Raw genomic sequence first — 27,936 nt, 5'->3', positions numbered from 1 at the left:
TGCTGCTTGGCCTGCTGTGTTCATCCAGCCCTGCACCTTGTTGTCTCTGCTTTGTGATGGACCCGGTTGTGTTCACGACACTAATTTCTTGCAGTCTTGGGCAAGCTGCTGCCATACCAAGCTGTGATGCATCTAGATAGGATGCTTCTGACACACAAAATTGGTAGGAATCATTTTGGACATTTACTTAAATTTACTTAGCCTCCTAAGGAAAGAGGCACTTTGGTGTGCTTTTTTAGCTGTAGCGTTGACATGGATGGAACAGGAGATTGTTGGTGATCATCACTCCCAGGAACCTAACGCTCCCGACCATCTCCACCTCAGCACCATTGATACAGACGGGGGTGTGATGTCCACTCTGCTTCCTGAAGTCAATGACCAGCTCCTTCATTTTGTTGATGGAGAGAGATTGTTGTCAATATACCATGACGCTAAGCAGTCTGTCGATCTGTCTCTGTCTCTCTCTCTCTCTCTCTCTCTCTCATACTCTGCCTCTGTTGTAGAGATCTGGCCCAGTACGTAGTGTCATCAGCAAACTTGTAAATAGTGTTACAGCAGCATTTGGCCACAGAATTGAGAGTGTATGAGCAGTATAGCAATGGGCTGAGTACACAGCATTGCCAGTATCGGTGTTGAGGATTATTGTGGAGGAGGTCTTATCACCTATCCTTACTGATTGCGGTCTGTGGGTGACAGTTGGTGTTAGAGAGTGGTGTTGGAGGGTTGTTTTTTTAGACTGGAGGCCCGTGATCAGCAGTGGTCCCCAGGGATCGGTACTGAGTCCACTTTTGTTTGTCATTTACATGACAGATTTGAAGCCATGCAAAATAAGTTTTGCAGATGACACCAAAATTGGTAGCATAGTGGAAAGTGAAGAAAGTTATCAAAGATTACAAAGAGATCTTGATCAATTGGGTCAAGGGCTGAGGAGTGGCAGGTGGAGTTTAATTTGGACATATGCAAGATATTGCAGTTTGGTAAAACAAACAAGGGCAGGACTTATACAGTTAATGGTTGGGCCCAGGGTAGCATTGTGCAACAGAGATACCTAAGGGTTTAGGTACTTAATTCATTGAAATTTGCATCACTGGTAGACAGGGTGGTTAAGGTGTTTAGCACGCTTGCCTTCATTGCTCAGATCTTTGAGTATCGGAGCTAGGACATCACGTTGAGGCTGTATAGGACGTTGGTGAGGCCTCTTCTGCAGCACTGCGTGCAGTTCTGGTTGCCCTGCTACAGGAAGGATGTTACAAACTGGAGAGGGTTCAGAAAAAATTTACCAGGATGTTGCCGGGAATGGAGGGTTTGAGTTATAAAGGAGAGGCTAGATAGGCTGGGACTTTTCTCACTGGAGCCTAGGAGGTGGAGGTGTGACCTTAGAGGTATGTAAAATCGTGAGGGGCATTGAATAGGAAGGGTCTTTTCCCTATGGTAAGGGAGTTTAAGACTAGAGGGCATATTTTTAAGATGAGAGGAAAAAGGTTTCAAGAGGACACGTGAGGCAACTTTTTCTTTTACAGAGTGTAGTTCATGTGTGGAATGAATTATCACAGGAAATGGTGGATGCAGGTACAATTACCACATTTAGAAGGCATTTGGACAAGTACAGGAATAGATAAGGTTTGGTAGGACATGGGCCAAATGCAGGTTAAGTGAGACTAGTTTACTTTGGGAACATGGTCAGTGTGGACTAGCGAGACCGAAGAGTCTGTTTCCATGCTGTATGACTCTAAGACTCTAAGTTGAGGATCCTGTTGCAGAGGGGAGAGCAGAGTCCGAGGTCTTGGGAGTCTGGAGATGAGTTTGTTTGGAATTATGGTGTTGAAGGCAGAGCTGTACTCAATAAGCTGGAGTTTGACATAGGTATGCTTATTATCCAATGCTCCAGGCATGAGTATAGGGCCAGGGAGATGGCCTCTGCTGTGGACCTGTAGGTGAATTGTATTGGATCACAGCAATCTGGGAGGCTAGAGTGCGCCATGACTAATATCTCAAAATATTTCATAATAATGGATGTCAGAACCATCAGGCAGTAGTCATTGAGGCATGCTGTGTTGATATTTCTTTGGCACTGGGATGATAGTGATCTTCTTGAAGCATGCGGGAACTGCAGAATGTAGGAAGGAGAAATTGAAGACAGCTGGCCTGTGCAGAATCTTAGTGTACAGCCGGGGACTGCATCCGGGCCAATCACTTGCCATGGGTTCACTCCTAAGAAGGCCAATCTTATACTTGCGAAGGTGACAGTGGGTACAGGTGCACCTGAGACTGTCAGGGCAGGTGACATCGTTCCACTGAAATTCTGTTCAAAACAAATGTAGAATGTATTGAGCTCATCAGGGGGGTATGAATTGTTGCCAGTAATTCTACTCGACTTCACTTTATGTCATGTAAGCCTTGCCACAAACGCCAGGTGCTCGTCTGGTTAGTCTGGTACTCTAGCTTAGTCTGGTATTCTCTCGGTGGCTCTGATGGCTTTACGAAGGTCGTATCTGGATTTCATGCATAGGTTATGGTCATCTGACTCAAATGCCTCAGATCTCGACTTCTGTATGGAATGGATCTCCCAGTTGATCTGTGGTTTCCATTTGGATTAACTTCTTTGGCGCGCAGTCTTCTACATACTTACTGATGAAATCTGTAACGGTTTAGGGTGGCCTCTCAGTTTTGACTCACCGACTCGTGACAGTCACGTAGGAGCTCATCCATTGCCTCAGACCAGCACCGTGTGACTTTCTGTACTGGATCCTCACACTTCAGTTTATGCTTGTAAGCCGGAAGAAAGAACACAACATTATGACCCGATTTTCCAAAATGCAGGCTGGGGATGGAGTGGTAGGCATTTTTTTTTGTGTAGCAATGGTCAATGATATTTGGAATTCTGGTGGGACAGGAGGCATATTAGTGGTAATTTGGTAGCACACTCTTGAGGTTGGCCTAGTTGGAGTTACCAGCTACAATGAACAAGGCCTTGGGGTATGCTATCTTAAGGCTATATGTAGTGGTGTATACTTCATCAAGTGCTCTCTTCACTTCCACATGGGATGGGGTGTTTCTTACATCTGGAAACAATAATTGTCCTGGATTTCAAGTATGTATACAGTTCAGTCAGAAACTTCATATAAAAAAAGGACTTTATTTTCATTACTGCTGGACATTCACGTGTTCATAGAAATAGCTAATGCTCCCCTTGTATAGTTGAGTCATACACTCTGAGAAGTTAGCTTCATTTCTAGTCTGATCTGATCTGGCTGATCTCAGCTTGGGAAATCATTGAGCAAGCATTTCAGCTCAGAAAGTAGATAAATTAGCAAATATTCCAACTTGACATTAGTGACTTTGCTAGAAAACATGCCAATTGAAACTGATAACAAAATGGCCAATCTCAGTGGTGTTGCCTTGATGAAAAGTCACAGACATGGCTCATTAACTGTTTCTTTCTTCACTGATGCTGTCAGATCTACTGACTATTTCCAGCACTCTGTGTGTTTGTTTCATAACAATTATATATTTTGCTTCAATGTAACCTGCAGGTGATTTATTACCATTTGTTCTTACTGGAATGAATTATACTGTGAAATATTCTTAGCCTCCTTCAAAATCACTATATTGAAAGATATTGATCAATTTCATTAAAAGTATTCAAAAGATATTTTAAATGTTAGTTTGCCTGTTCTTAGCACACACAACTCGAAGTCAAAAGATTAACTCAGAAGGCTATACTCCAGTACCTGAATACACAGACTCATACTTCAGTGCAACACTGAGCAAGTGCTACATTGTCAGAAATACCATACGATAAGCACGTTGTTATACCAAAGGCATATCATCTGTTCAGATTGCCAAAGACCTAATAAGACTGTTCAAAGAGTCAAAGGCCTCCTTGTGACATGGCCAACATTTCCCACTCAGAGTAATACCATCAAAACAGATTAAATGTTCATTTACCTCATTTATTATTGCAGGACCCAAATATCATGCTCATCCAAACAAGAGTGATTATACTTCAAAAATAATTCTCTGTAAGGCTCTCTGTCACACGCAGAGCATGTAATGTTTTTATTCTTAATGCAATCTTATTATCTTTTGTGTAAAATATATTTCTCATTAAAACTGTTTTAAACTACATTTGTAGCACTGTTCAGAATAGCAACACTCAGCAGGAATAAGAACATTACAGTGAATTATAGCAAAAATTTGTTTCAACCTACTGGTGCTCTATTTAAATGTAATTTATAGACATCCACGTCCTCTTAAAAAGATAAAACTGTCAGAACATATTTGACAGACATAAGAAACTCAGTACTTCCTAAATATGAATCCAAGTCTGTTAAGCATAGCCCTGATGTAGAAGATGAGCTCTTGAAATATGAAGAATTCTTTACATTATATTTCATTTTAAACTAAAAACATGTAGCAGTCACACTTAAAACACAGAAACATAGAAAATAGGAAGGGTAGGCCATTCACTGTTGTTGTGTACTCTGCCATTTGATATGATCATGGCTGATCATCCAGCTCAGCTCCTTTTCCCACATCCTCCCCACAACCTTTGTGCCTTTTAGTCCCTGGAACTATGTTCAACTCCTTCTTGAAAACATGCATTTTTTCCACCTTGACTGCCTTCTGCAGCACTGAATTCTACAGGACCACCATTCCCAGGGTAAAGAAATTTGTACTCATCTAAGTCCTAAATGGCCAATCACACACCCTTAAATTGTGACCTCTACTTCAGGACTCCTCTTTCCTGTATTTACCATGTCTATTCCTGTGAAAATCTTGGAGGTTTCTGAGACCCCTCCTCATTTTTCTAAACTTCAGTGAAACTCCAGTAATCCAACCTCTCTTTATACATTAGAACTGCTATCCCAAATCAACGTCAGAATTAAAACTAGTCCAAATCTCATTAAATCATATATTTCTTGTATAATTTTATCAGTAACTTTCCTTCACTCTTGGATGTAGAGGGGACAACATTAAAGTCAGTTGGGATTTACTACAATCCCCCACAAATTTGGTCTTTGCTCCCTCCCATTAAAGCCTGGAACAAATGGCTAAAATGACAGCAAATTTGGGCTCAGCAGTCATTGCATATTTTAAAACTTGCATAAGTACACTAAACTGCAAATTTTCCCTTTTAAAAAATTGGAAGTTAACACATTATCAGGCGGGGGCAGGGGTGGCTGTGAAAGGAAGGAGTGGAAGAAACAAATATTACAGAACAGTCTGTTTTATTGTTAACAATGAACGCGCACCACCGCACCCCCCCCCCCCCCCCCCCCACCCCGAGTTCCTTACAGCCCAAAACAAAACAAGAAAAAAAATCAGAAAAGACCCTGAGCTCCAAACCATTGGAGGGTAGAATGTAAATAGGTGACTGCTGAAACTATTGAGCTCTAAAAAATATGCGTTGGAGGGTATTTGTTAGTTTTGCTTTAATCCTTACCAGCGGTTGTATTTCTGACCGGGCTGTGGGTACTTGAAATCGATCGATTTCTTCCATCATTTTGAATAAAAGAAGTCGAGACGAAGGTGCGGCGTTTGCTCCTTGTGACTTATTGAATGAACTCACCGTCCCAGGGATCAGTATCTCGGTCTCCTCAGACTGTAGTTGTGGTGGTAGTAGTGGTAGTGGTAATGGTGATGATGATGATGGTGGTGGTGGTGGTTACTGCGGTCGCTCTCACTAACTCATCCTCTCTTTACCATCACCGGCTCCCGCAGAGACAGTGACTCAACTCCAACTTCCGGCTACGGAAGTGGCAACCACCGAGCGCCTCACAGGACCCACCCCCTTCCCGAAAAAAAACCGACATTATTCCATTCCTCCACAATATCCCCGGCTAAATCGGCACTGAAAAAAAAATAACCAGCTCGATGGGAAATTCCGAATTTGCTTTTCGATTTGAAGGACAGACATTTCCGCTCATCCAGGCGCGGCTGCGGGCAGTCCGGTTGTCCCGGGTTACCACCGGCCGAATGGCTATTTGACAGTTTTTTTTAACTTGCGGGGTATTTCTCCCAATAATCTTCCACCCTTCCGCCCCAACCACCCGACCATCCCTTTGATTAGTTTTATTGATACAGTTTGATCGTTTGCATTTAACGCTGTTCAGTCGCTGATTTGGTAATGGTTTGTTTCGGCGGATGGTGGATGCTGTCGTTGCCAAGGCGACAAGATTCAACTTCCGCTGGTGCTGCAGCAAAGAAATTAAATTGATCAGTTAGCTTTACTTTCCTCCCTTTTATTGTTAAAGAGTTAGATCCAGTACCTTTATTCTTACTATTAGAGTTAGATCCACTCCTCTCTTCACATTTATTGTTAGAATTAGATTCACTCTCTTCACTTCTATTGTTAGAGTTAGAATTAGATTCTCTTTATTCTTACAGTTAGAATAAGATACACTCTTTTCACTCTTACTGTAAAAAGAGTTAGATTCACACTCTTCACTCTCATTGCTAGATACGCTCTTTTCACCACTTCCTGTTAAAGATTTACTATTAGATCCACCATCTTCCATCTCACTGTTAGAATTAGAGTTAGATTTATTCTCTTAACTCCTTGTTAGAGTCAGATTCTTCACTCTTAAATCGGCCTGACATCGAGATGCCACTGAAAACTAAAACCAGATCGGTAATTTCAAAAAACTTTTCTTATTTTTTTCTTATACTTGTTAAACTTTTTGCCATGTTTACATTTAAAAAAAGTGTTACCTAATATTAACTGTGATGGGATTTAATCAAATGCTAAAGATGTCACAGAATTCAGGATATTTCATTTCAGCCATTTTGTAACAGACCTAATATGAAATGGAATGGTTTGTGTCTAAATTTAGAAAATTAAGTCAGGGAGATGGAAGGGGTATTGGTTAGGGAGAACTTTGGAGCAAGTAATTATAACTCATTATGTTCCTGATGACAAGGGAGTGCAGAATCAGGGATCACAATCTAAGGATAGGGGATAGATCATTTAGGAGTTAGATGAGGAGACATTTCTAAACCCAAAGTGTGGTTTACCTGTGGAATTCTTTGTCATAGAAAGCAGTTGAGGTCAAAACATTGAATATTTTCAAGGAAGATTTGAATATGATCCTTGGGACTAGAGAGATCAAAGAGTATGGGGAGAAAGTGGGAGCAAGGTACTGAGTTGGATGATCAGCCATGATCATATTGAATGGGGAAGCAGGCCCAAAGGGAGAAATGGCCTACTCCTGCTCCTATTTTCTATGTTTCAGAATGAATTAGGGAATTGTGGAAAAGAAAAATGATCTATAATAAAAGAACACGTTTGGTGAAAGCTGTTTTTGTTAAGTTATGATGTGATTTTAGCAAAACTGGACTGGGAAAAGTTACTTAAATACAATTTAGTATCAAAGATAAAGAGTGTTCAGAACAAATTCCACTCACCTTAATGTGGCTCTGCCGTAGAGATTGATCCATAGGGGAGGTGATGACTTGGTGGCATTATTGTTGGGCTACTAATCTAGAGAACTAATCTAGAGACACAGGTAATGTCTTAGGAACCCACATTTGAATTCCATCATGGCAGATAATGGAATCCAAATTCAATAAAAACATGGAATTAAGAGTCTAAAACTGACCATGAAACTGCTGTTGATTGTCAGAAAAAGTCCACCTGGTTTACTAATATCCTTTTGAGGAGGAACTTGCTGTTTTTACCTGGTATGGGCTACATGTTACTCCAGACCCACAGTAGTTTGGTTGATTCTGAGCTGCCCTCCAGGCAATAAATGCTGAGCTAGGCAGCCACATCCTGTGAATGAATAGCAAAATGGATTCCTGACACCCATCATTCTATTCCCATGGTGACAGAGGCTGTAACCAATGACCTTCAGGTACAGATGGTTTTACTCTGTCTGCCTTTAACAAGGAAGTTATCCGGACAATGACAAACCCGTTCTTGAGTGCTGAAAAAACCCTTGGCCAACAAAGCAGTTTCCCAGGTTATGTTTCAGCCAACACCACGCACATGTTATGAAGCATCAGTTGTAACTGTTGATGGCACCAGTCTCAAAGTCATTGAGAAATTCTTATACCTTAATAATGTGCCTTCTAAGGATGGTATTATTAATGAAGATACCAAAATATAAACTTGTTTAGAAAGCAAGTTGTGACTTTGGCCAACTGCTTGATCATGTTTGGAAACAGAACGACATTAAATTGAAGACTAAAATCAAACTCTAAAAGGCCATTGTCCTTATAACCCTGCTGTGTGGTGCAGAATCGTCGGTTTACTATAAACTCCTTACCAAAGCTCATCCACAACAAACACCTGAAAACATCACAAGAGTTCATCAGAAGGACAAAATCAGAAGCACAATGTCTTTTGTTATGTTGAGTTCAACAGCATGGAAAATACCTTGAATAAAATTCAACTTGAATGAATAGGCAATGTCTCCCACATGTATAACTATAGAATCTCTAAGTAGATCTTCAATGGGCACTACATCAAGCTAAATAGTATTAAAGTAATCAGTGCAAAGGATACAAGAGTACAATGATACAATAAAAAAGAGCCTTATAAATTTCAGTATTGCAGACCACTTCTCTTGGGAAAATAGTTCTGTGGACCAGTCCATGTGGATGTAAGTAGTCATACAATTTGGTGCACCATGGTTTGAGGATGATTTGTATCAAACTTACAATAAACAGCATGTCCAGTGGAAGTTTCAGAAGTTTTCCCAAGCACCAATAGGGGTAACATGAAGGCACCAGTTTTGTGGTCATTCGTACTATACTCGCATCAGAATCCTCAGTCATGAGAGAACCCACCAAAACCAATGATGTCACTTGCAGTTTGGACAATACCATCACCACTGTTGTCCCACTGAAAAGAAGAAGCTAGCGCAACTTTGATTTGATTCCTGATGTTGAGGAGCGCAAAGGACAGCTAGTTTTCCTGACAATCAACAATGGTTTCATGGTGATCATTATACTCCTAATGCCAGCTTTTTATTTAATTCAAATTCCGCCATCTGCCATGGCAGGATTCAAAGCCAGGTCCGCAGAACCTTAACTGAAGTTTTTAGAATAATAATCTAGCAATAATACCACCAGGTGTCGCCTTTCATATGATTGGACCTATAGTCATTGGAATAGAGAAGAATGAGAGGCGACTTTAATGAAACATAGAAAATTCTTAGGGGACTTGATAAGGTAGATGCAGTCTAGGACCAGAATTATCTCAGAATAAGGTGTTGCATATTCAATAAGAGAGATGAGGAGGAATTTCTCCTCACAATTGGTTGTGAATCCATGGAATTCATTACCTCACAGGGCTCGTGAGGTTCGGTCATTAAGTATATTCAACGTTGGGATCAACCAGTTTTTAATCGGTAAGGGAATCCAGGGTTATGGCGAAAGGGCAGGAAAGTGGAGTTGAGGACTATCAAATCAACAGTGATCTCAATTAATCATAGAGCAGACTCAGAGGGCTGAATGACCTATTCAGCTCCAATGTCTTGTGGTCTTTAAGTTAATAAGAAATAGGAACAGGAATTGGCTGTTTGGCCCCTTGAGCCTGCTCCACCATTCCATAGGGTCATGGCTGATTCGACATCCCTGACAACGAATTTTCTGCATTTTCCCTATAAATCTTAATTCCACTTGCTGATCAAGAATGTATTTCTCTCAGCCTTAAACACATACAAGGACTCTGTGGCAAGAATTTACAAAGACTTACAACCTTCTGAGAGGAGAAATTCTTCCTAATCTCAGTCTTAAATTAGTGTCTCTTTATTCTGAGACTATGCTGTCTAGTCCTAGACTCTCCCATGAGGGAAAACATCCTCTCAACATTTACCCAGTCAAGCCCCTTAAGAAGCCTATATATTTCAATGCAATCACCCCTCACTTTCTAAATTCCAGTGAGTAGATTCCCAACACGTTTAGCATTTGCTCATAAGGCAATTCCTCCATACTGGGGATTATCCTCATGAAGCTTTGCTGAATTGCTGCTACTGAAATGATATTTTTCCTTAAATAAGGTGACCAAAACTGCCCACAGTACTCCAGATGTGGTCTCACCAACAAGACTTCCCTCCAACCTCTTGGAAATAGTAGTCAACATTCCATTAGCCATCTTTATTACCTGCTGCTCCTGTGTGCTAGCTGTCTGTGTTTTGTACACAAGTACCTCCAGTCCCTTTGTGTTGCAACTTTCTGCTGTTTTTCTCTATTTAAATAATACTCTGCCAACCTTTTGCCTACTTTTTGAACTTATCAACATTGCTCCGTAAACTGTTGGTATTCTTCTTGCAACTTGCCTTTCCAACCATTTTTGAGGTGTCTGCAAATTAGGTTATAATACATTGACTTCCTTCCTCCAAGCCATTGATATACATTAAAAATAGTTGCCATCCTGGCACTGATCCCTGTGAAACCCCACTGGTTACAGGTTGCCATCCTGTAAAATAACTCCTATCCTCAATTGTTGTTTCCTGCCTATTAGCCAATTCTCAATCAATGCCAGTATATTACCTCCAACACCATAGATTCTTATCTTATGACTTAACCTTTTGTGAGATGTCAACGCCTTCTGGAAGTTAAAATGAAACGCATCTGTTGGTTCCCTCTATCCACTCTGGTTGAGACCTCCCCAAAAAACTGAACAAAGACATTTTCTGAAGAAGAGTCCAGACCCGAAATGTCAGCTTTCCTGCTCCTCTGACGCTGCCTGGCCTGCTGTGTTCATCCAGCTCCACACCTTGTTATCTCAGACTCCAGCATCGGCAACTCCTACTACCTCTGTCCAGGAATTAGTGCTGTTTGTTCTTTTCCTCTTCCTTGGTGAATTTGATCCTGGTGGGAGTGTTGTTTATTAATCGGTGTGTCTCCTGTGGTTTGGTCCGTTTAATAATGACGAAGGTGTCTTTCGCGTATCGTATCCATAGTTTTGGTTGGATTAGTGGAAGAGCCATGCTTTTGAGTCTCTGCCTCACCGCTTCAGCTATTAGTCCGGAGATAGGTAACCCCATGAGTGTCCCGTTGATCTGTTCTTATATTTGGCCGTTAAAGCTAAAGTGGGTCGTGAGGCATAGGTTCAGTAACTTCAGCATGTTGTCTGTGGAGATGGTGTCACTCAGGTCTTGTTCTTGTTTTAGTAGTGTTGCCAGTGTTTCTGTTGTTAGTGGTATGTCTATCAATGTGAATAGGACAGTAACGTCAAATGATACCATGGTCTCGTCGTCGTCTATTCTTATGTCCTTGATGGAATTGAGGAACTCTTGGGCTGAGTGGATTGACTGGGGTGACTTGCTGATGAGGTACTTTAGTCTCTGTCGTAACTCCTTGGCTAGTCTATGTGATGGCATGCCTGGCAGGGAGACTATGGGCCTGAGGGGTGCTTCCCATTTGTGTACCTTCGGAAGGCCGTAGAATCGGCGGGTGGTGTTAGTTCCTTCTGGTTTCATTCTATGGTAGTCTGTTTTGTTGATTTATCTGGTCTGTTTGAGTCTCTTTAGTGTGTTGAGTATCTTGTTGCCCAATTGTGGGTCAATCTGCACTTGCCGGTATGTGTTCTCGTCGGCTAATGGTGTCTGTGTTTTGGAGAGGTAGTCTCGTTTGTTAAGTATTACGTCATGCGCCCTTTGTCCACTGGTAGTATTATGATGTTTTTGTCCTTTTTCAGTCCTTCTTGGGCCTTCCTTTCCGATGTGTTAAGAGTGTTAAGTTCACTCCTTCTGGTCAGTGTCGGGATATTGTCTGTCTTAGTGCTTGTTGTGTGTCTTCATTGATGCCGTTGGTCTTCAGTATGGCTTCTAGTGTGACTAGAAATTGAGATCCCATGGGATCATCTATATCCGGACTAATAGCTGAAGCGGTGAGGCAGAGACTCGAAAGCACGGCCCTTCCGCTAATCCAACCAAAACTATGGATACGATATGTGGACGACACCTTTGTCATTATTAAACGGACCAAACTAGACGAGGCACTCCAACTAATAAACAACACTCCCACCGGGATCAAATTCACCAAGGAAGAGAAAAAGAACAAACAGCTCCCATTCCTGGACGTCATGGGGGAATGCAGGACTAACGGGGAATTCCTAACAAAGGTACTCAGGAAAGCCACACACACTGAGCATGTGAATTTCAACAGCAACCACCCTAACACCCATAAACAAAGTTGTGTGAAAACACTATTCAAAAGGGCAACAACAAAGCAGCAACACAGAACTACGCCAAAAAGAAGAAGAATACCTCCTCCAAATGTTCAAGGACAATGGATACCCGAACAACTGGGTCAGAAGATGCCTATTACAAGAACGACATCAGGAAGACACTACATGCCCCGACACACTCATCATGCTACCTTATATCAAGAACACACCTGAACCTCCACAATACTCCTACGACCACTGGGCATCAGAATAGCACACAAACCCACATCAACCCTATGCCAAGTGCTAACCCGAACCAAAGACCCGTTACCCACTTTGGATGGAACCAACGTCATATACAAGATCCCCTATTGGACGGACAGGAAGAAAATTAGCCACAAGAGTATACGAACATCAACTCGCAACAAAAAGACATGACCAATACTCACTCATCTCCAACCATATGGACAAGGAAAACCACCAGTTTGATTGGGACAACACCGGAATCCTTGGACATGCCAAGCAAAGACAAACATGGGAATTCCTAGAAGCCTGGTTCTTCACTAAGAAAGCTGTCATTAAACACATAGAGCTAGACCCCATATACACTCCATTACGAAGGAAAACTGGAAGTGAGGTAATCCAGCTCAACGGACACCAGAGTTTAAATAACAGGTGGGAAAACACAACAGTGCTTCATCGGAGGCTGCACTGATGATGTTACCCAGCAGGGTAATGAAACGTCTGCAGAACAACGAACAGCTCAGCAAGGCAACCAACCACATCATTCATAGGATGTAGGCCCATCTGTAATTGCCCCTTGATGTGAGTGGTTTGGGAGGGCCATTACAGAGGGCAATTAAGAATCAACCTCATTACTGTGGGTTTGGACTTATATGTACCGTAGGAATATAGGAACAGGAGTAGGCCATTCACACCCTCAAGCCTGTTCTGCCATTCAATGAAATCATGGCTGATCTGTGGCCTAACTGCATATACTTGATTTTGACACATAATCCCACAACACCTTTGCTTAACAAAAGTTTTTCTACCTCAGATTTAAAACTAACAAATGATCTAGCATCAACTGCCATCTGTGGAGGAGAGTTCTAAACCCTCACCACCCTTAGTGTAGAAGAATTTCCTAAATCTCTCCTGAACAGTCTGATACATGTTTTTAGACTATGCCCCCTGGTTCTGGAATCCCCAACCAGTGGAAATAGTTTTATCTTTATTTGTCCTATCTTTTCCTGTTAATGTCTTGAAGACTTTGATCAGATCACCCCTTAACCTTCTAAATTCGAGAGAAAACAGACCTAACTTGTATAATCTTTCCTCATAATTTAACTCCTGAATGCATTCTTGTAACCGACGTTGTACTCCCTCCAAGGCCAGACCGGGTAAGAATGACAGATTTTCTTCTGTAAAGGACATTAGTGAACCAGGTGCGTTTTTACGACAATCAACATTAGTTACATGGTTGCCATTAGGCCAGCATTTTTCATTCCAGATTTTTATTGAAATCAGTGTCATTATCTGCAATGGTGAGATTTCAACCGTTTATCCCAGAACATTAGCCTGGGGTTCTTGCATCCTGGTACAGTGACACTGCCAGTGTGAATTAAACAGGATAAGTGATTTTCTTTATGCTAATTTCGATGTTTTTAGATAAAATGATAATTTAAGTGCAGATGGCTTTGCTTATTCCACAGAGGTCTCACAAAGCTTGCCTTGTTCAGATAACCACTGCAGCCCTTTTAGATCCACATTCCTTCCTTTTTAAAAATCAGTTTAGTCCATGAAAGGTCTCCCATATAACAATCAAATGGAACAAGTTAAAATTTAGTATTTCATTAGCCCTCCGGATACTTTAGAGAACCCTAGATTTGAGCTTCTTAAGTAATTGCATTGAAACAAACTTTAGTCTTCCTGGCAATTTGTAAAGAAACCTCCTAATTTGAAGCTTATCTTGACTGTTTCACCACTCTGGGATTTACTCCAATTTATTCTATGTATTTCTTTGTTTGTAGGTTTTTACGTTTTGCTTTTTGTTTTGTTCAAGGCATTGGGAGCTGGCTGAGTGTTTTGTAAATTGGAAAAGTTTGAAGAGGAAAATGAGGTGGATGTGCTGACATTGTCTATCGTTGGATGTAGACTTTGAAATATTTGTGATTTTAAAAATGAATTAGTTGTTAAGTAATAATACATTAACATCAATAATTTACAACATTTTCCTAATAGGTTACTGCCCCGCCTCCAGTACCATCCGCTAAAGCTACATCAAAGAAGTCTAAGAAGGTAAGGAATTTTAATTGATAACATACATTAATTTGAAAGTGAATATTTTAAAATCACCAATAGTTAGTAATCACGTGAAATAATTACTGTTATTTGAGAACAATAATTTTATGACATAACATAGGGCTAGATAACAAAATGATTCAGAGGTGACTGTTAGAGGCAAACGCCCAGAAAAGTGTTTATCTTCTACCCATTTTTCTGGCGCTGAAATATTAGCTTCAAATATGGCAGGCCGGAAGCTAATGTTAGAACGGAAGTTCATTGCCAACATATTGGATTTTACCTGCCAGTCCTATGGAAGTTGCTGAATAACTTATGTAAATAAGGGTTGAATTCTTGTTGTAAAACTTGTTTGTGAAATTGACTTGTCCTTGCACTGGCTTTGCCATGTTTTAGAAGTTGCCTTGCAATTTGTGGCACTAAATTCTGAGAAGGACCATTGTCCAGCGTGAAAAGAGCAAAAATATTTTCCAATTTTCCTTACTGACTTAGCTTCACAGAAATGATCGAAAATTTATAATACAGATGGAAGCATACAAGCTAGATGAGAAAAGCGTATGTTGAAGAAACAAATTACAAGTTATAATGAGATAACAAATATAGAGCTGGATGAACACAGCAGACCAAGCAGCATCAGGGGAGCAGGAAAGCTGACGTTTTGGGTCTGGACCCTTCTTTTCTGAAGAAGGGTCTAGACCCGAAATGTCAGCATTCCTGCTCCTCTGATGCTGCTTGGCCTGCTGTGTTCATCCAGCTCTACACCTTGTTATCTCTAGACCCGAAACGTCAGTTTTCCTGCTCCTCTGATGCTGCTTGGCCTGCTGTGTTCATTCAGCTCTACACCTTGTTATCTCGCACTATACCTATATTGCCTTGTATGTTCAGCAACATCAACAACCTAGCTTCTTTATCAATTATAAGGTTTTCACTTTCTTAACCATCAGCTGATTTGCAGCCATGCCAAATGTATGATATGTGTCAAAAGCATTCTTATAGCAGTTATGAATAATTTATCCTATGCCAATCATCTGTGTCTCTTTTATTCCTGCTAGGCCATCAAGTTTAATGTTTGTTACTGGGTTATTTGCTCCAGACATGATTCAGAACTCAATATAAGCATGAGACAGCTGTGTAGTTGGCCAGCAATCCTAGCCATGCCTCCACAAGCAAACTGATTCCTACTTGTATAACTCCAGTGTCACAGTTTCCTTCAACTCTTTGTTGTCTGACTATTGGACATTCTAACTTTCACTCCACCATCCCTACCTTCCCAGTCCCATAATCAATCACGGCCATTATGTTTGGTGATTTGAGACTCTGGCACTAGCTTCCTTGGCTACAAGCTTTGACATTTTTTTTCAATTATCTAGTCCACCTCTTTGTCCAAGCTTTTGTTCACTTCTTCTAACATTTCCATTTTTGATTTGCATCCATTTTCTTTTTAATTGCGTTTCAGTGAAACTCCTTGGAACAATTTTTGTTTAAAGTAAAGATTAATTCTGAACAAAAGTTGTTGTTTCAGTTAGTGCTGTTGTATAAAGCATATTGTAATGTCATATGCTTGGTGAATTTTGGAAATCTTGTTATTTAATTGAGACTGCAGTTTGGAAATTTGCTGGTTAATTACTTCAGAAGCAGTATAGCCTTTTGAAAGAATTTTGTTCGGACAACTTATTTATTGGCAATTTATGAACATGTGCAGCGAGTTATGCTAATTTGTATTTCTAAAAGCTGCATAATTATTTCTCGCAGAATTAAAATTTTCACTTTGTTACAGGATGATGACGATGGAACTGATTTGGGAGATGGAGATGACTGGACTTTGGGGAAATCACTCATCAAACCTCCTGATCAGCTGGATCTTACTGAACAAGTCAGTAACGTGTTATGATTTCAATATTTATTTCATGGTAAATTAGAGCATTTTTGGATTTAAAATTATGCAAGAATCTTTAAAATATATATTTCATTATATCTATTTTCTAATAACTTTTTTGTAACAAATTTCACATCTTTTCTAGGAACAATGGGGTTACTATTCCTTAAACTGAAGGATAGACATTTTGAAGGTATTTCTGGCCTTCAAATCTTTACAGTTTTATTATGCATTTTATGTCTTTTTCTGAATACAGCAACTCTTTTTGGGGTATAATTCCAGTACTTCTGGTGTGGAACTTGCACTTGTGGCAGAGGATTGGAGAATTGAAAATGTTACAGCCTTGTTCAAAAAAGGGTTTAAGATAACCCCATGACAACAGGCCACTGAGTTTAATGTTGATGGTGGGACAGCTTCTACAAACAATAATTTGAGATGAAATTAGTAACTTCCTTGATGAACCACAGTTTAATTCAGGAAAGTCAAGAAGGATTTCTTCAGGGCAAATCATGTTTAGTTAACTTGCTGGAGTTTTTTGATGAGGTAACAGAAAGGATTATTGAAGGTAGTGCTGCTGATATGGACTCCCAAAAGGTACTTCATAAAGTGCTGCATGACTGACATGTGATCAAAGTTGAAACTCGGAATAACAAAGATGGTTAACATAGATATGAAGGTGGTTGAGTGACAAGAAACAAAGAATAGGAACCATTGAGGGAGGAGGGTAACTTCTTCAAGGTAGGCATCCCTAGAAGAGGCTTTGCAGAAATGCCATTTCTGAAGAAGTGTCCCGACCCGAAACGTCAGCGTTCCTCCTCCTCCTCTGATGCTGCCTGGCCTGCAATGTTCCTCCAGCTCCACACTGTGTTATCTCAGACTCCAACATCGGCAGTTCTTACTATCTTTCAATAGTAACCATTGGATGGTTTTCAGATCAGAATAGGTTTTATAGTGGAGATACCCAGGGGTCAGTGCTAGAATCCTTGGTGCGTAGGGCACAATTTCAAAATTTGTGGAGGAAACAAAACTTGGAAGTAATGTGAACTGGTTGGAGATTAATCTAGAACAATAAAGTTAGTGGAATTCTTAAGAGAATTAACAGGGTAAATGTTGAGAGGATATTTCTCCTCATGGGAGAATGTCAGACAAGAGGGCAGCCTCAGAATAAAAGGGCACCAATTTCAGCCTGAGATGAGGAGGAATTTCTTCTCTCAGTTGTGAGTCTTTGGATCTCTTTGCCATAGAGAGCTGTGGGACAGAATCGTTGTGTGTATTTAAGGCTCAGATAGATAGATTCTTAATCAGTAGGGGAATCAGTGGTCATGGGGAAAAAGTAGGAAAGTGGACATGAGGAATGTCGGATCAGCCTTGTCCTATTGAATGGCATAGCAGGCTTGAGGAGCTGAAAGGTCTACCCCTCATTCTATTTTGTATGGTCTTATGGAATGGGTGAAAAAGAAGTGGATGAAATATCACGCAGAGATGTGTGAAGTGAAAATCTTTGGTTGTGAGAACATGATACAAAAATATAAAATAAAGGATACCATCCTAAAGGGATATGGGAGCACAAGAAACTATGTATGTGGGTGTAATTCCTTTCAGATGGCATGTCAGGTTACAGTAGCAAATAATAAACTATGTGGAATCCGAGGTTTTGCTAGTAGGAGCATGGAGCACAAAAACGATGAAACTATGTTAAACTTGTACAGAATGACTGGATTATTGCATCTTATTTTATGTATCACCTTCTAAGAAGGATATAAAATTATTAGATGGAATGCAGAGAAGATTCAAAAGAATAGTTCTAAGGATGAGGACCTTGACATAAATAGATTGTTGAAGTTGGAAACATTGGAGAAAAGCTTCATAGAAAATGTTGATACATATATTCACAATATGAAGGGGTCTGGAAATTTAGATAAGGAAAATCTAAACTCATTGATAGAAGGATGGTGAATAATAAGACAGAGATTTAAGTAATTGACAATAAATGCAATGGTGACCTGAGGAAAATGCATTGCCTGAGAGCGTGGCGGAGGCAGAGTTACTTGGGAAGGATTTAAAAAGAAATTGAATTTTTGCCTTAAAAAGGAAGAGTTTGCAGAGTTACAAGGAGAATATGGATTTTTGCCATTGGACACAGCATAGACACAATGGGCATACATTTGATGGGGGGAGAGGGCAGATGGCTTGTTACGGCCCCAAAGAAAATTCAGTTGAATGCTAATTCTACCATTGGAAACCCATCTCCCAGCCGTAACAAATTATAGCTGGACGAGCTTGAACCTTCTTCCAAGGGAGGAAATCCTGCCTTCAGCAGTTGCTGGCCAACACCCTTACAGCAGCACAGTGCTGTGGAATGGGCACTGTTAGGAGTGTAGGAAGAGGCCCAAAACAATTAGGACTGCCACAGAGAGGTGTCTCAAGATTTTATGGAAGGTAGGGATCCTAGAGTGGGGGGAGAGGTGAGAATGGAGTATTTCTGCCAACTCCATCATGCCAAAGCAAGATTAAAAGGGTTCTGTTGCAACCTGCTTGAAGGGAAGCTGATTTTTGTGGATGGGAAGGTGCACTTGCATACTTTTAACTGTTCCACACTGATCACACTGCCTCTATGCACCTGTAAGTTTGGTTGAAGTGGTTCATAGCTGTTAACTCTTCTTCAGAGCTCATTCAGATCAGGATTATTTTCCTGGTAAATTCTGTCCGCTGAGTTCAAGCCAGTAAATCCCACAAACTTCTCTCTGTAGGATTATTGGAACCAACATGGACTGCAGTGGCAGCTCACCACCACATTTTCAAGGACAACTAGCACGGGCAATGAGTACTGCCCAGCCAGCAGCACCCCATCCCCGAATTAAAAAATGAATCCCACATGGGAAAGAAACAAACTGAGAATGCTATCTTCCTTCAAACAGCCAGCTTAATTTTATTAAGCCTTAGCAATGCTGTAAATCTTCCAGATATTTTACAAGTCTTGGATTTTTCTCTTCAACATACATTCTTACCCACTTAAGGGATATTTATAAGAGAGAAAGGTTGGTTTCAGTTGGAACAGAAAGTCTCAAATAAGATTATTTACTAATTTCACAATTTTTTAAAAAGAGATTAACGAACTTTAAGTGAATAGGTATACTACTGTGCCAAAACTAACAAAAAATGTGATACCAAATCTAACAGAATCCTGTTTGATGTTATTTAAAGCTACTCAAAGATATCCAGAATATCAATGAATACAATATCCTTCAACATTTAAACTTTTAGCTTAAAGCCCCAAGTAAGCACCCTCCCCCAATGGGGAAAATATATTTTGAGAAACATTATCTGAGGGTTTCTGATTACTGTCAGATCTTCAGTCAGGAATTTTATGTTGTTCTGATCCTCCCTCTTTCGCAAATGTGTGTTTACCCTCTGCTTAGGTTTGTCCATCTTTCGTGTGAAGCTGTGAATAATGTGACAATGCTATTTTTTAATTACTCAGTGAATGTTTCCTTTCTAAAATTATGAGTTTTTACCGAGTCAATTTGTTAGCGATGTTTTATAACTGTTATATGAAGACTTCTTTTTTCTCCCCATTGTTCACATTGGTACCAACAACGTAGGTAGAAAAAGGGATGAGGCACTGCAGAGTGAATATAGTTCATTAAGCAGGAGGTTAAAATCAATGACTTCAACGGTAGTAATCTTCGGAGTACACCTGGTGCCACGTGCTAGTGAAAGTAGGAATAGGAGGATAGGGCAGATGAATGTGTGGCTGAGGAGCTGGTGCAGGGGGAAAGGATTAACATTTTTGGATCATTCGGGTCTCTTCTGGGGCAGAATTGACCTGTACAAGGGAGGTGGGTTGCACCTGAACTGGAGGGGTATTGATATCCTGCCAGAGAGATTTGCTGGAGCTACTCTGTAGAGTTCAAACTAGTCTGGCAGGAGTATGGGACCGTAAACAATTGTGAGACAAGAGACAAGGTTGAGACTGGTGCAGATGTTAAAGGGAACAGGTTAAAAGAACAAGGCAGGCAAGAGCACAGCAGAGAACGAGACAAAACTGATGGATTAAACTTTATTTCAATGCAAGAGGTCTGACAGGAAAGGCAGATGAACTCAGGGCAATGATGGGAACATGGGACTGGGATATCATAGCTATTACAGAAGTATGGCTGAGGATGGGACAGGACATGCAGCTCAATGTTCCGGAGTATAGATACTACAGGAAGGCTAAAACGGGAGGCAAGAGAGGTGGGGGAGTGGCGCTTTGATTAGGGAAAGCATCACGGCTGCACTTAGAGAGGATATTCATGAGACATCATCCAGTGAAGCTATGTGGGTGGAACTGAGAAATAAGAAAGGGGTGGTCACCTTGATGGTATTGTACTATAGACCCCCCGAGTAGTCAGCAGGAAATTGAGGAGCCAGTATGTAGCGAGATCTCAAATATCTGGAAAAATAATACGGTTGTAGTGGTAGGTGATTTTAATTTTGCTAACATAGACTGAGACTGCCATCGTGTTAAGGGCTTGGATGGGGAGGAATTTGTTAAGCATGTTCATGAAAACTCTCTCAATCAATATGTAGATGAACCTACTAGAGAAGGAGCAAAATTTGAACTTCTCTTGGGAAATAAGGCAGGGCAATTGACTGAGGTGTTAGTGCGGGAGCACTTTGGGACCAGTGGCCATAATTCTATCAGTTTTAAAATAGTTATGGAATAGGTTAAGCCTGTCTACAAGTTAAAGTTCTAAACTGGGGCAAGGCCAATTTTGACTGTTTTAGACAGGATCTTTCAAAAGTTGATTGGGGAGGTTGTTTGCAGGTAAAGAGATGTCTGGCAAGGGGGAGGCTTTCAAACGTGAGGTAACAAGAGTTCAGGGACAGCATGTTCCTGTTAGTGTGATGGGCAAGGCTGGAAGGAAGAGGGAACACTGGATGAATAGAGATATTGAGGCTCTCCTCAAGATAAAAAAGGAGGCATATGTCCGGTATAGACAGCTGGGAACAAGGGAATACCCTGAGGAGTATGGAGTGTAGGAGCACACTTCAGAGCGAGACCAGGAGGGCAAAAAGGGGACATGAGATGGCTTTGGCAGATAAGGTTAAGAAGAATCCAAAGAGATTCTACAAGTATGTTACGGGCAAAAGAGTAACTAGCGAGAGAATAGGGCCCCTTAAAAATCAACGAGGCCATCTATGTGTGGAACCACAGGAGATGGGTGAGATCCTAAACGAATATTTCATGTCAGTATTTATTTTGGAGAAAGAGATGGAAGCTAGGGAACGGGGGGAAATAAATAGCGATGTCTTAAAAGGAGTTAACATTACGGAAGAGGAGGTGCTGGAGGCCTTGAAATGCATAAAAGTAGTTAAATCCCCAGAACCTGATCAGGTGTATCCTAGGATGTTGTGAGAAACTAGGGAAGAAATTGTGTGGCCCTTAGCAGAGATACTTGTGTCATCAACAGCCATGGGTGAGGTGCTGAAAGACTGGAAGTTGACTAAACCGATGAGGCTGACATCAATGGTGGGTAAGTTGTTGGAGGGGCTTATGAGAGACAGGATCTGCATGCATTTGGAAAGGCAAGGACTTATTAGGGATAGTCAGCATGTCTTTGTGCATGGGAGATTGTGTCTCACAAATTTGATTGAGCTTTTCGAATAGGCAACCAAGAAGATGGATGAAGGCAAAACGGTAGATGTTGTCCACACGGCCTTTAGCACTACCTTCTACAAGGTTCCGCACGGTAGACTTTTTAGTAAAGTTAGATCATATGGGAACCAGGGAGAGCTAGCCAACTGGATACAGAATTGGCCTGTCGGTAGGTGACACCCTAAGAGGATGCTGGTAGAGGATTGTCGCTCATACTGGTGACCTGTAACCAGAGGTGAGGTGCAATGATTGGTTTTGGGTCCACTGTTGTTCGTCACTTATAAAAACAACGTGGATGAGAATATAGGAATCAGGATTAGTAAGTATGCAGATACCACCAATTTTGGTGTCATAGTATACAGTGTAGAAGGTTATCTAAGAGTACGACAGGATCGTGATCAACTGGGCCAATGGACCGAGGAATGGCAGATGAAGTTTAATTTAGATGAATGCAGGGTGTTACGTTTTAGTAAGACAAACTAGGGCAGGACTTATACAGTTAATGGTAATGCCCTGGGGGCTGTTGTCGAATAGAGAGACATAGGGGTGCAAGTACATAGTTCCTTGATAGTGGTGTCTCAGGTAGACAGAGGAGTGAAGAAGGAGTTTGGCCTGCTTGCCTTCATCACTCACTGCGTTGAGTATCAGAGTTGGGATGTCATGTTACGGCTGTATAAGAAATTGCTGAGGCCACATTTGGAGTACTGCGTACAATTCAGGTTGCCCTGCTATAGGAAGCATATTATTAAACTGGAAAGAGTGCAAAAAATTTGCCCCTCATATCTTTTTTAAATATTTCTCCGCTCACCTTAAAAATGTACCCTCTAGTCTTGAAATCCCCCATCCTAGGGAAAAGACAGCTACGCTTAACTCTATCTATACCCCTCATTATTTTATAGACATGTATAAGGTTGCCTCTCAACCTCCGACGCTCCAGTGAAAAAAAGTCCCAGTCTCTCCAGTCTTTCTTTATAACGCAAACGTTCCGTACCCAGAGTTCTTCTGAACTCTTGCAACTTAATAATATCCTTCCCATAACTTGGCAACCAGAACTGGACACAATATTCCAGAAGAAGCCTCATCAATGTCCTGTACAACCTCAACATGACTTCCCAACTCCTATACTCAAAGGGCTGAGCAATGAAGGCAAACATGCCAAACAACTTTTAAACCACCTTGGCTGGGACTTTTTTCCTTGGAACATCGGAGGCTGAGGAGTGACCTTATTGAGGTTTATCAAATCACGAGGGGCATAGATAAGGTGAATTTCCAAGGTCTTTTCCCCAGGGTAGGGAAGTCCAAAACTAGGGGGCTTAGGTTTAAGGTAAGAGGAGAAAGATTTAAAAGGTACCTGATGGGCAACCTATTTATACAGTTGACGTTGCGGGTATGGAACAAGCTGCCAAAGAAGTGGTAGAGGTGAGTAGAATTATAACTTTTAAAAGACATTTGGACAGGTACATGGTTCGGAAAGGTTTAGATGGATATGGGCCAAATGCAGGCAAATGGGACTAGTTCAGTTTCGGAAACTTGGTCGGTATGGGAAGTCAGGCCAAAGGGCTTGTTTCCATGTAGTATGACTCTATGACCCTAGAAGCAGGCTACAATGCTCCTCATTCCCTTCTCCTGACATTCCTACCTCCCCATTGACACAGGCCCAATAACAGTCCACATCCTCCCCTTTACTGCTTGTAGGGGATGAGGGTTTAGATCTCTAGCACCCTTCCCTTGGTCTGGTCCCTCTTCCTCCTATTGTGGCCAACTTTATCATGCAGTGAGAGAAGAAGAAGAATATAATGTGATGGCAATGTGTGCGTGTGCAGTTGTTGACAATGCCTAACCATGCTGTGTGGTGATTCCTCTGCAGTAGGTGAAGAGAAGTGCATTGCCTGGGAATTGTTTGAACATAAGGCATCACTACCAAGGAGTTTGAGAAATATTCTGTAATGAGTTAGTCTTGTATTTTGTGAGTGAGGATGGGAACTTAAAACAAGAAAGCAAGGATGAATTTTGCTTTATTTTGAAATTTCAAACGTACTCTGTATGATTATATTTTAGGAATTAAAGGAAGAAATTACTCGTGTTCTTACAGCTGATAACCCCCATGCTCCTCAAAACATTGTGAGATTCAGCTTTAAAGTGAGTGATATAATTATGTAAATTGCATGCATATTTTGCATAATAATAATTAAATGCTTTTGTACATTCTAAAATATTTGACAGAAACTTCCATCAAATGCTGATACCCATAGTTTCAGAACTTTGAAGGTACATGGTCAAATATATATCAAAAGGAAATGATATGATTTATTTCCAAAGTCCTCAAATATGCTGTCTGACAACTTGGACTTAATGGCACCTGTTTTGGCTACAATAAGAGCTGTATCTATTGCACTTGCACATTTTTGACACAAAATAGGTGAGATGACATCTGGCAAAGGCATTAATGCATTTATGGTGAATTTTCACTCCAAGTACGGAGAATAGGTAAATCATGAAATCAAAAAAGTGCATTAGATTCCAGCATTGCTGTTTTGGAACTTCATAATCCAGTTAACGCTCTCCTGAACGAACAGGCATTAAACATCTCTTGCCATACTATTAACTACTCAGCAGGTTTGTTGCTGCTTGATTCTAATGGTCTTCTACGATTCGACAATTACAGAATCTCTGCAGTGTCGGAGCAGGCCATTTGGCCCATTGAGTCCACACTGACCCTCAGAAGAGCATCCCACCAGACCCACCCCCCTACGCTTGCTTTGTAACCCTGCATTTTCCAAGGCTAATCCAGCTAGTCTGCATATTTTTGGACTGTGCAAGGAAGCTAGGGCATCTGGAACAATCCCATGCAGACACAGGGAGGATGTGCAAACTCCACACAGACAATCACCTGAGGGGTGGAATTGAACCTGGGTTGCTGGCACTGTGACGCAGCAATGCTAACCATGAGCCACTCCATTTGATTTCTTTAGTAATTAAAAGTTGCAAAACATTTACAGAGTGATGTACTGAATAATGGTTTGCTAACTTCAAACCAGTTGTTCCCATACCTGGATGCAATATTAGGCCTTCGATTTGGAATAGGATATGACTAGGAAATTAGCAGTGAGCAATTCAAACTGCTACAAGAGAGAAAAAGAGGAAAGAAAAAAGATCCTTCAGCACATGACATCTTTCAGTAATATTATTGGATCAATTACCCTGCCTGAAATTATTATGGAATAATGTGGGAGATGTTTCTGCATCACAAAACAAAATATGGACATTAGAAACGGGAACAGCCTATTCATTTCTTTGCACCTTCTTCACTTTTAATAAAATCAAAACTGATCTTCAAACCAACCTTTTCTTCCTGAACTATCATAAATTCCACTTCCTATAGTGCCTGAAGATCAACTGCCCTCTGGGATAGGAAATTCTAAAGATTTATACTTTTTGAGTACAGTATCTTATTTTAATCTCCTAATGGCCTCATTCTGTGCTCTCTAGTTCTGGACTCCCAAACCAAGGAATCATACTGTCAGCATCTACTTCAAATCCTTGAAGAATTTTATATGTTTCAATTAGGTCACATTTCGTTCTTCAAATTTCAGGGAATATAAGCCTGAATCTCAAACTAATGCCTTGAATTCTGTACTATCATGGAGCTGTGCAGGCTAGATCACTGAAAGTTTAAAGAGGAGGCAATTAGATTTTTGAAACATCTGTGTTGACGACTGTGCTGAGTTGGCACAAAGCAGAAGATGAGGTCTGGGGCAGATCACCCATGATCTTGTTGAATGGTAGGCCAACTGGCCTACTCCTGCTCCTATTTCTTACGTTCTTATTTTCTCGTCTTAATTTCTCACAAAGGTTTTTCTTGAAATTGGCCTCCTGCTGTAACCATGAGTGCTACCTCGGAGGAGGACAAGGATTCAATTTGTGGTTGTTGTGAAAGTCTCTGTGGCTATGACTATGAAATGCCATCGAATTAATTTCTTCCAAGCTCGACAGTTGGCAATATCTCATTTTCCTACCTATTGCCGTTTAAAGGAGGTCACTGAGGCTTTTATTAATTTATATTTTAATTAATAGAAGCAGAGTGAGTATTAGGGTTTGAAAGATTTTCAAGCTTCTCCATTCAACAACATATCATTGATTGAGTGCATACATTTTGCAGTGAGCTTGTCAATTTGACCATATGTAAAAACATGCAGATGTTGTATGAAACTCATAATTGCCCAGAGATTCTGATTAACATCCAATCAGATCTGATTGCTGGTAATGCTCTTCAGAATTACTCTGTCAGTTACTTTTCCAGCTAAGATTCTGAGTCTGGCCTGTCTCAAATGTGTCCATCAGCAATAACTAGGGAGAAATGCACTCAGTGTTACAGGCCAAGAAACAGCCCTTTTAAAAATTATATTTATTACCGTATTTTATGAGTTAAAGGTCTCAACATCACTTTGACAGTGACTGAGGAAAGGTAATTGTGTAAACTAAATTAGGGGGATAGAGTGGCAGGGGATAGGTGAGGGGGTTAGTGAACCAAATTGGTAGGGTGCCAAGTAATTAGATGAGTGCTTAGGGGTAGGCCAGGGGCCAGGTCTTGCAGGAAGGTTAGGGAGTGAAGTATCACCTCCAGCGGTGCTGGCATGGGCTGTGGTGGTGAGAAAGGGGGTGGTAGTTGTTGGCTTCAGCAAGGTTGTGGACTGGGCCAAGCCAGGCTGCGCCAAGGGAGCTATTGGCTTAAGCAGAGTTGGATTTGGCTTAGTCTGGATGGTAAAGTGGGGTATTGTCAGCTCCAGTGAAGTAAAATGCAGTTGGGCCAGGCCAGGATTATGAAGTGTCAGTTCCAGCAGGGTTGGGTCAGGCCAAGCCAGGAGTGGAGGGAGGGTGAGGGGATGTCAGGTCAGGTCGAGCCGTCTTAGGCCAGGAAGGTCAGATTCAGAAGGGTCAGGCCGGGATTGGGTTGGAGGGAGTGGATTGGTTGCACCTTTGGATTCTGACAAAATGTTACTTACATTGTTACAATATGTCTCAAGGAAAGATACAGAATTTCAGTGGAAATTGCAGAATGGTCTTAAACAAGCCTTATGCTTAGGAGGCTTAGCTTCAAACTACACAATCTTGACATGGTCTGCAAAAATTCTAGAGTGGCTGTCTGCCAGACAATTACGGAAGAACAGATAAAGTGGTGGGGTGGGAACTTGATTGAAAGAATGAATGAATGATTTTTTGGCACATATATATTGAAGATACTGTGAAAAGTGTGTTCCTGCCATAATCTGGCACCATTTTGACCTACAAAACGAATAAAAACAAATTACTTAACTAAGAGTTCATCTTCTGTTCAGTTGGGTCTTAAGCATGGTTCCAGGGCTTCTGCATCACCTCTGGAAGGTGTTCTGGGCCTCAAGGTGTCCTGCTCCAGGAACAGCAATGACGATGCTGATGCCCAAAGAGACCCTTGCTCTGCTGCCATCTCACACGAGCAAAAGTCCAGTATCAGGACCTACTATTGCCAGGACTCCCTGTTCCAGGCATCACCGCTGCCAAGATTTCAGGCGCCGGGCCTAATCCCGTCAGGAGTCTCGCTCTGGATACTGCTGCCGCCAAGAGTCCAGGCCCAGACCTACTGGCGCCAAGAGTCCAGGTTCTGGGCACTGCCACCACCGTCAGGAGTCCTGATCCATACTGCTGACGCTGCAGCCATCGTCCCACTGACACCACTCTGGCCTTGAAGATGAAGAAAGAAGAGAATTGGATGGTGCTGGCCCGGAGTGGATGGACGCCAATGAGCCCGTACACTTGAAAACTACTTTCCTTTTAGAGCACAGCAGATTTATGGTCTGTGGAATCACAGATACTCACCTGGGTTGACACCTTTGCAATCCTCATAATCCATTGTTGGACAGATTACTGAGCTGCTGTGACACCCGGAAAGGCACTTTGAACACACAACCAGGGTCATCCACTATCAACAGAGATAGTAGGAACTGCAGATGCTGGAGAATC

The 27,936-nt window shown here is 41.3% G+C and overlaps 2 protein-coding genes across 4 annotated transcripts in view; one reads left to right on the top strand and one right to left on the bottom strand.

Moving 5' to 3' along the window:
• Positions 1-27,936, bottom strand: part of fam219aa (family with sequence similarity 219 member Aa) — a 417,719-nt gene that overhangs the window by 58,765 nt on the left and 331,018 nt on the right. The window lies entirely within an intron of this gene.
• dnai1.2 (dynein, axonemal, intermediate chain 1, paralog 2) overlaps positions 6,245-27,936 on the top strand; it is a 223,974-nt gene continuing 202,282 nt past the window's right edge. The window contains exons 1-4 of the mRNA XM_048599020.1: positions 6,245-6,634; positions 14,363-14,419; positions 16,200-16,295; positions 23,998-24,078. Of these exons, the coding sequence (XP_048454977.1) occupies positions 6,608-6,634; positions 14,363-14,419; positions 16,200-16,295; positions 23,998-24,078 (261 nt within the window). The 5' untranslated portion in view covers positions 6,245-6,607. The remainder of the gene's footprint in view (positions 6,635-14,362; positions 14,420-16,199; positions 16,296-23,997; positions 24,079-27,936) is intronic.

Source organism: Rhincodon typus, chromosome 1 (assembly GCF_021869965.1).
Source record: "Rhincodon typus isolate 14 chromosome 1, sRhiTyp1.1, whole genome shotgun sequence".
Classification (NCBI taxonomy): Eukaryota; Metazoa; Chordata; class Chondrichthyes; order Orectolobiformes; family Rhincodontidae; genus Rhincodon; species Rhincodon typus.
This window is presented reverse-complemented; position numbering and strand designations above follow the sequence as displayed.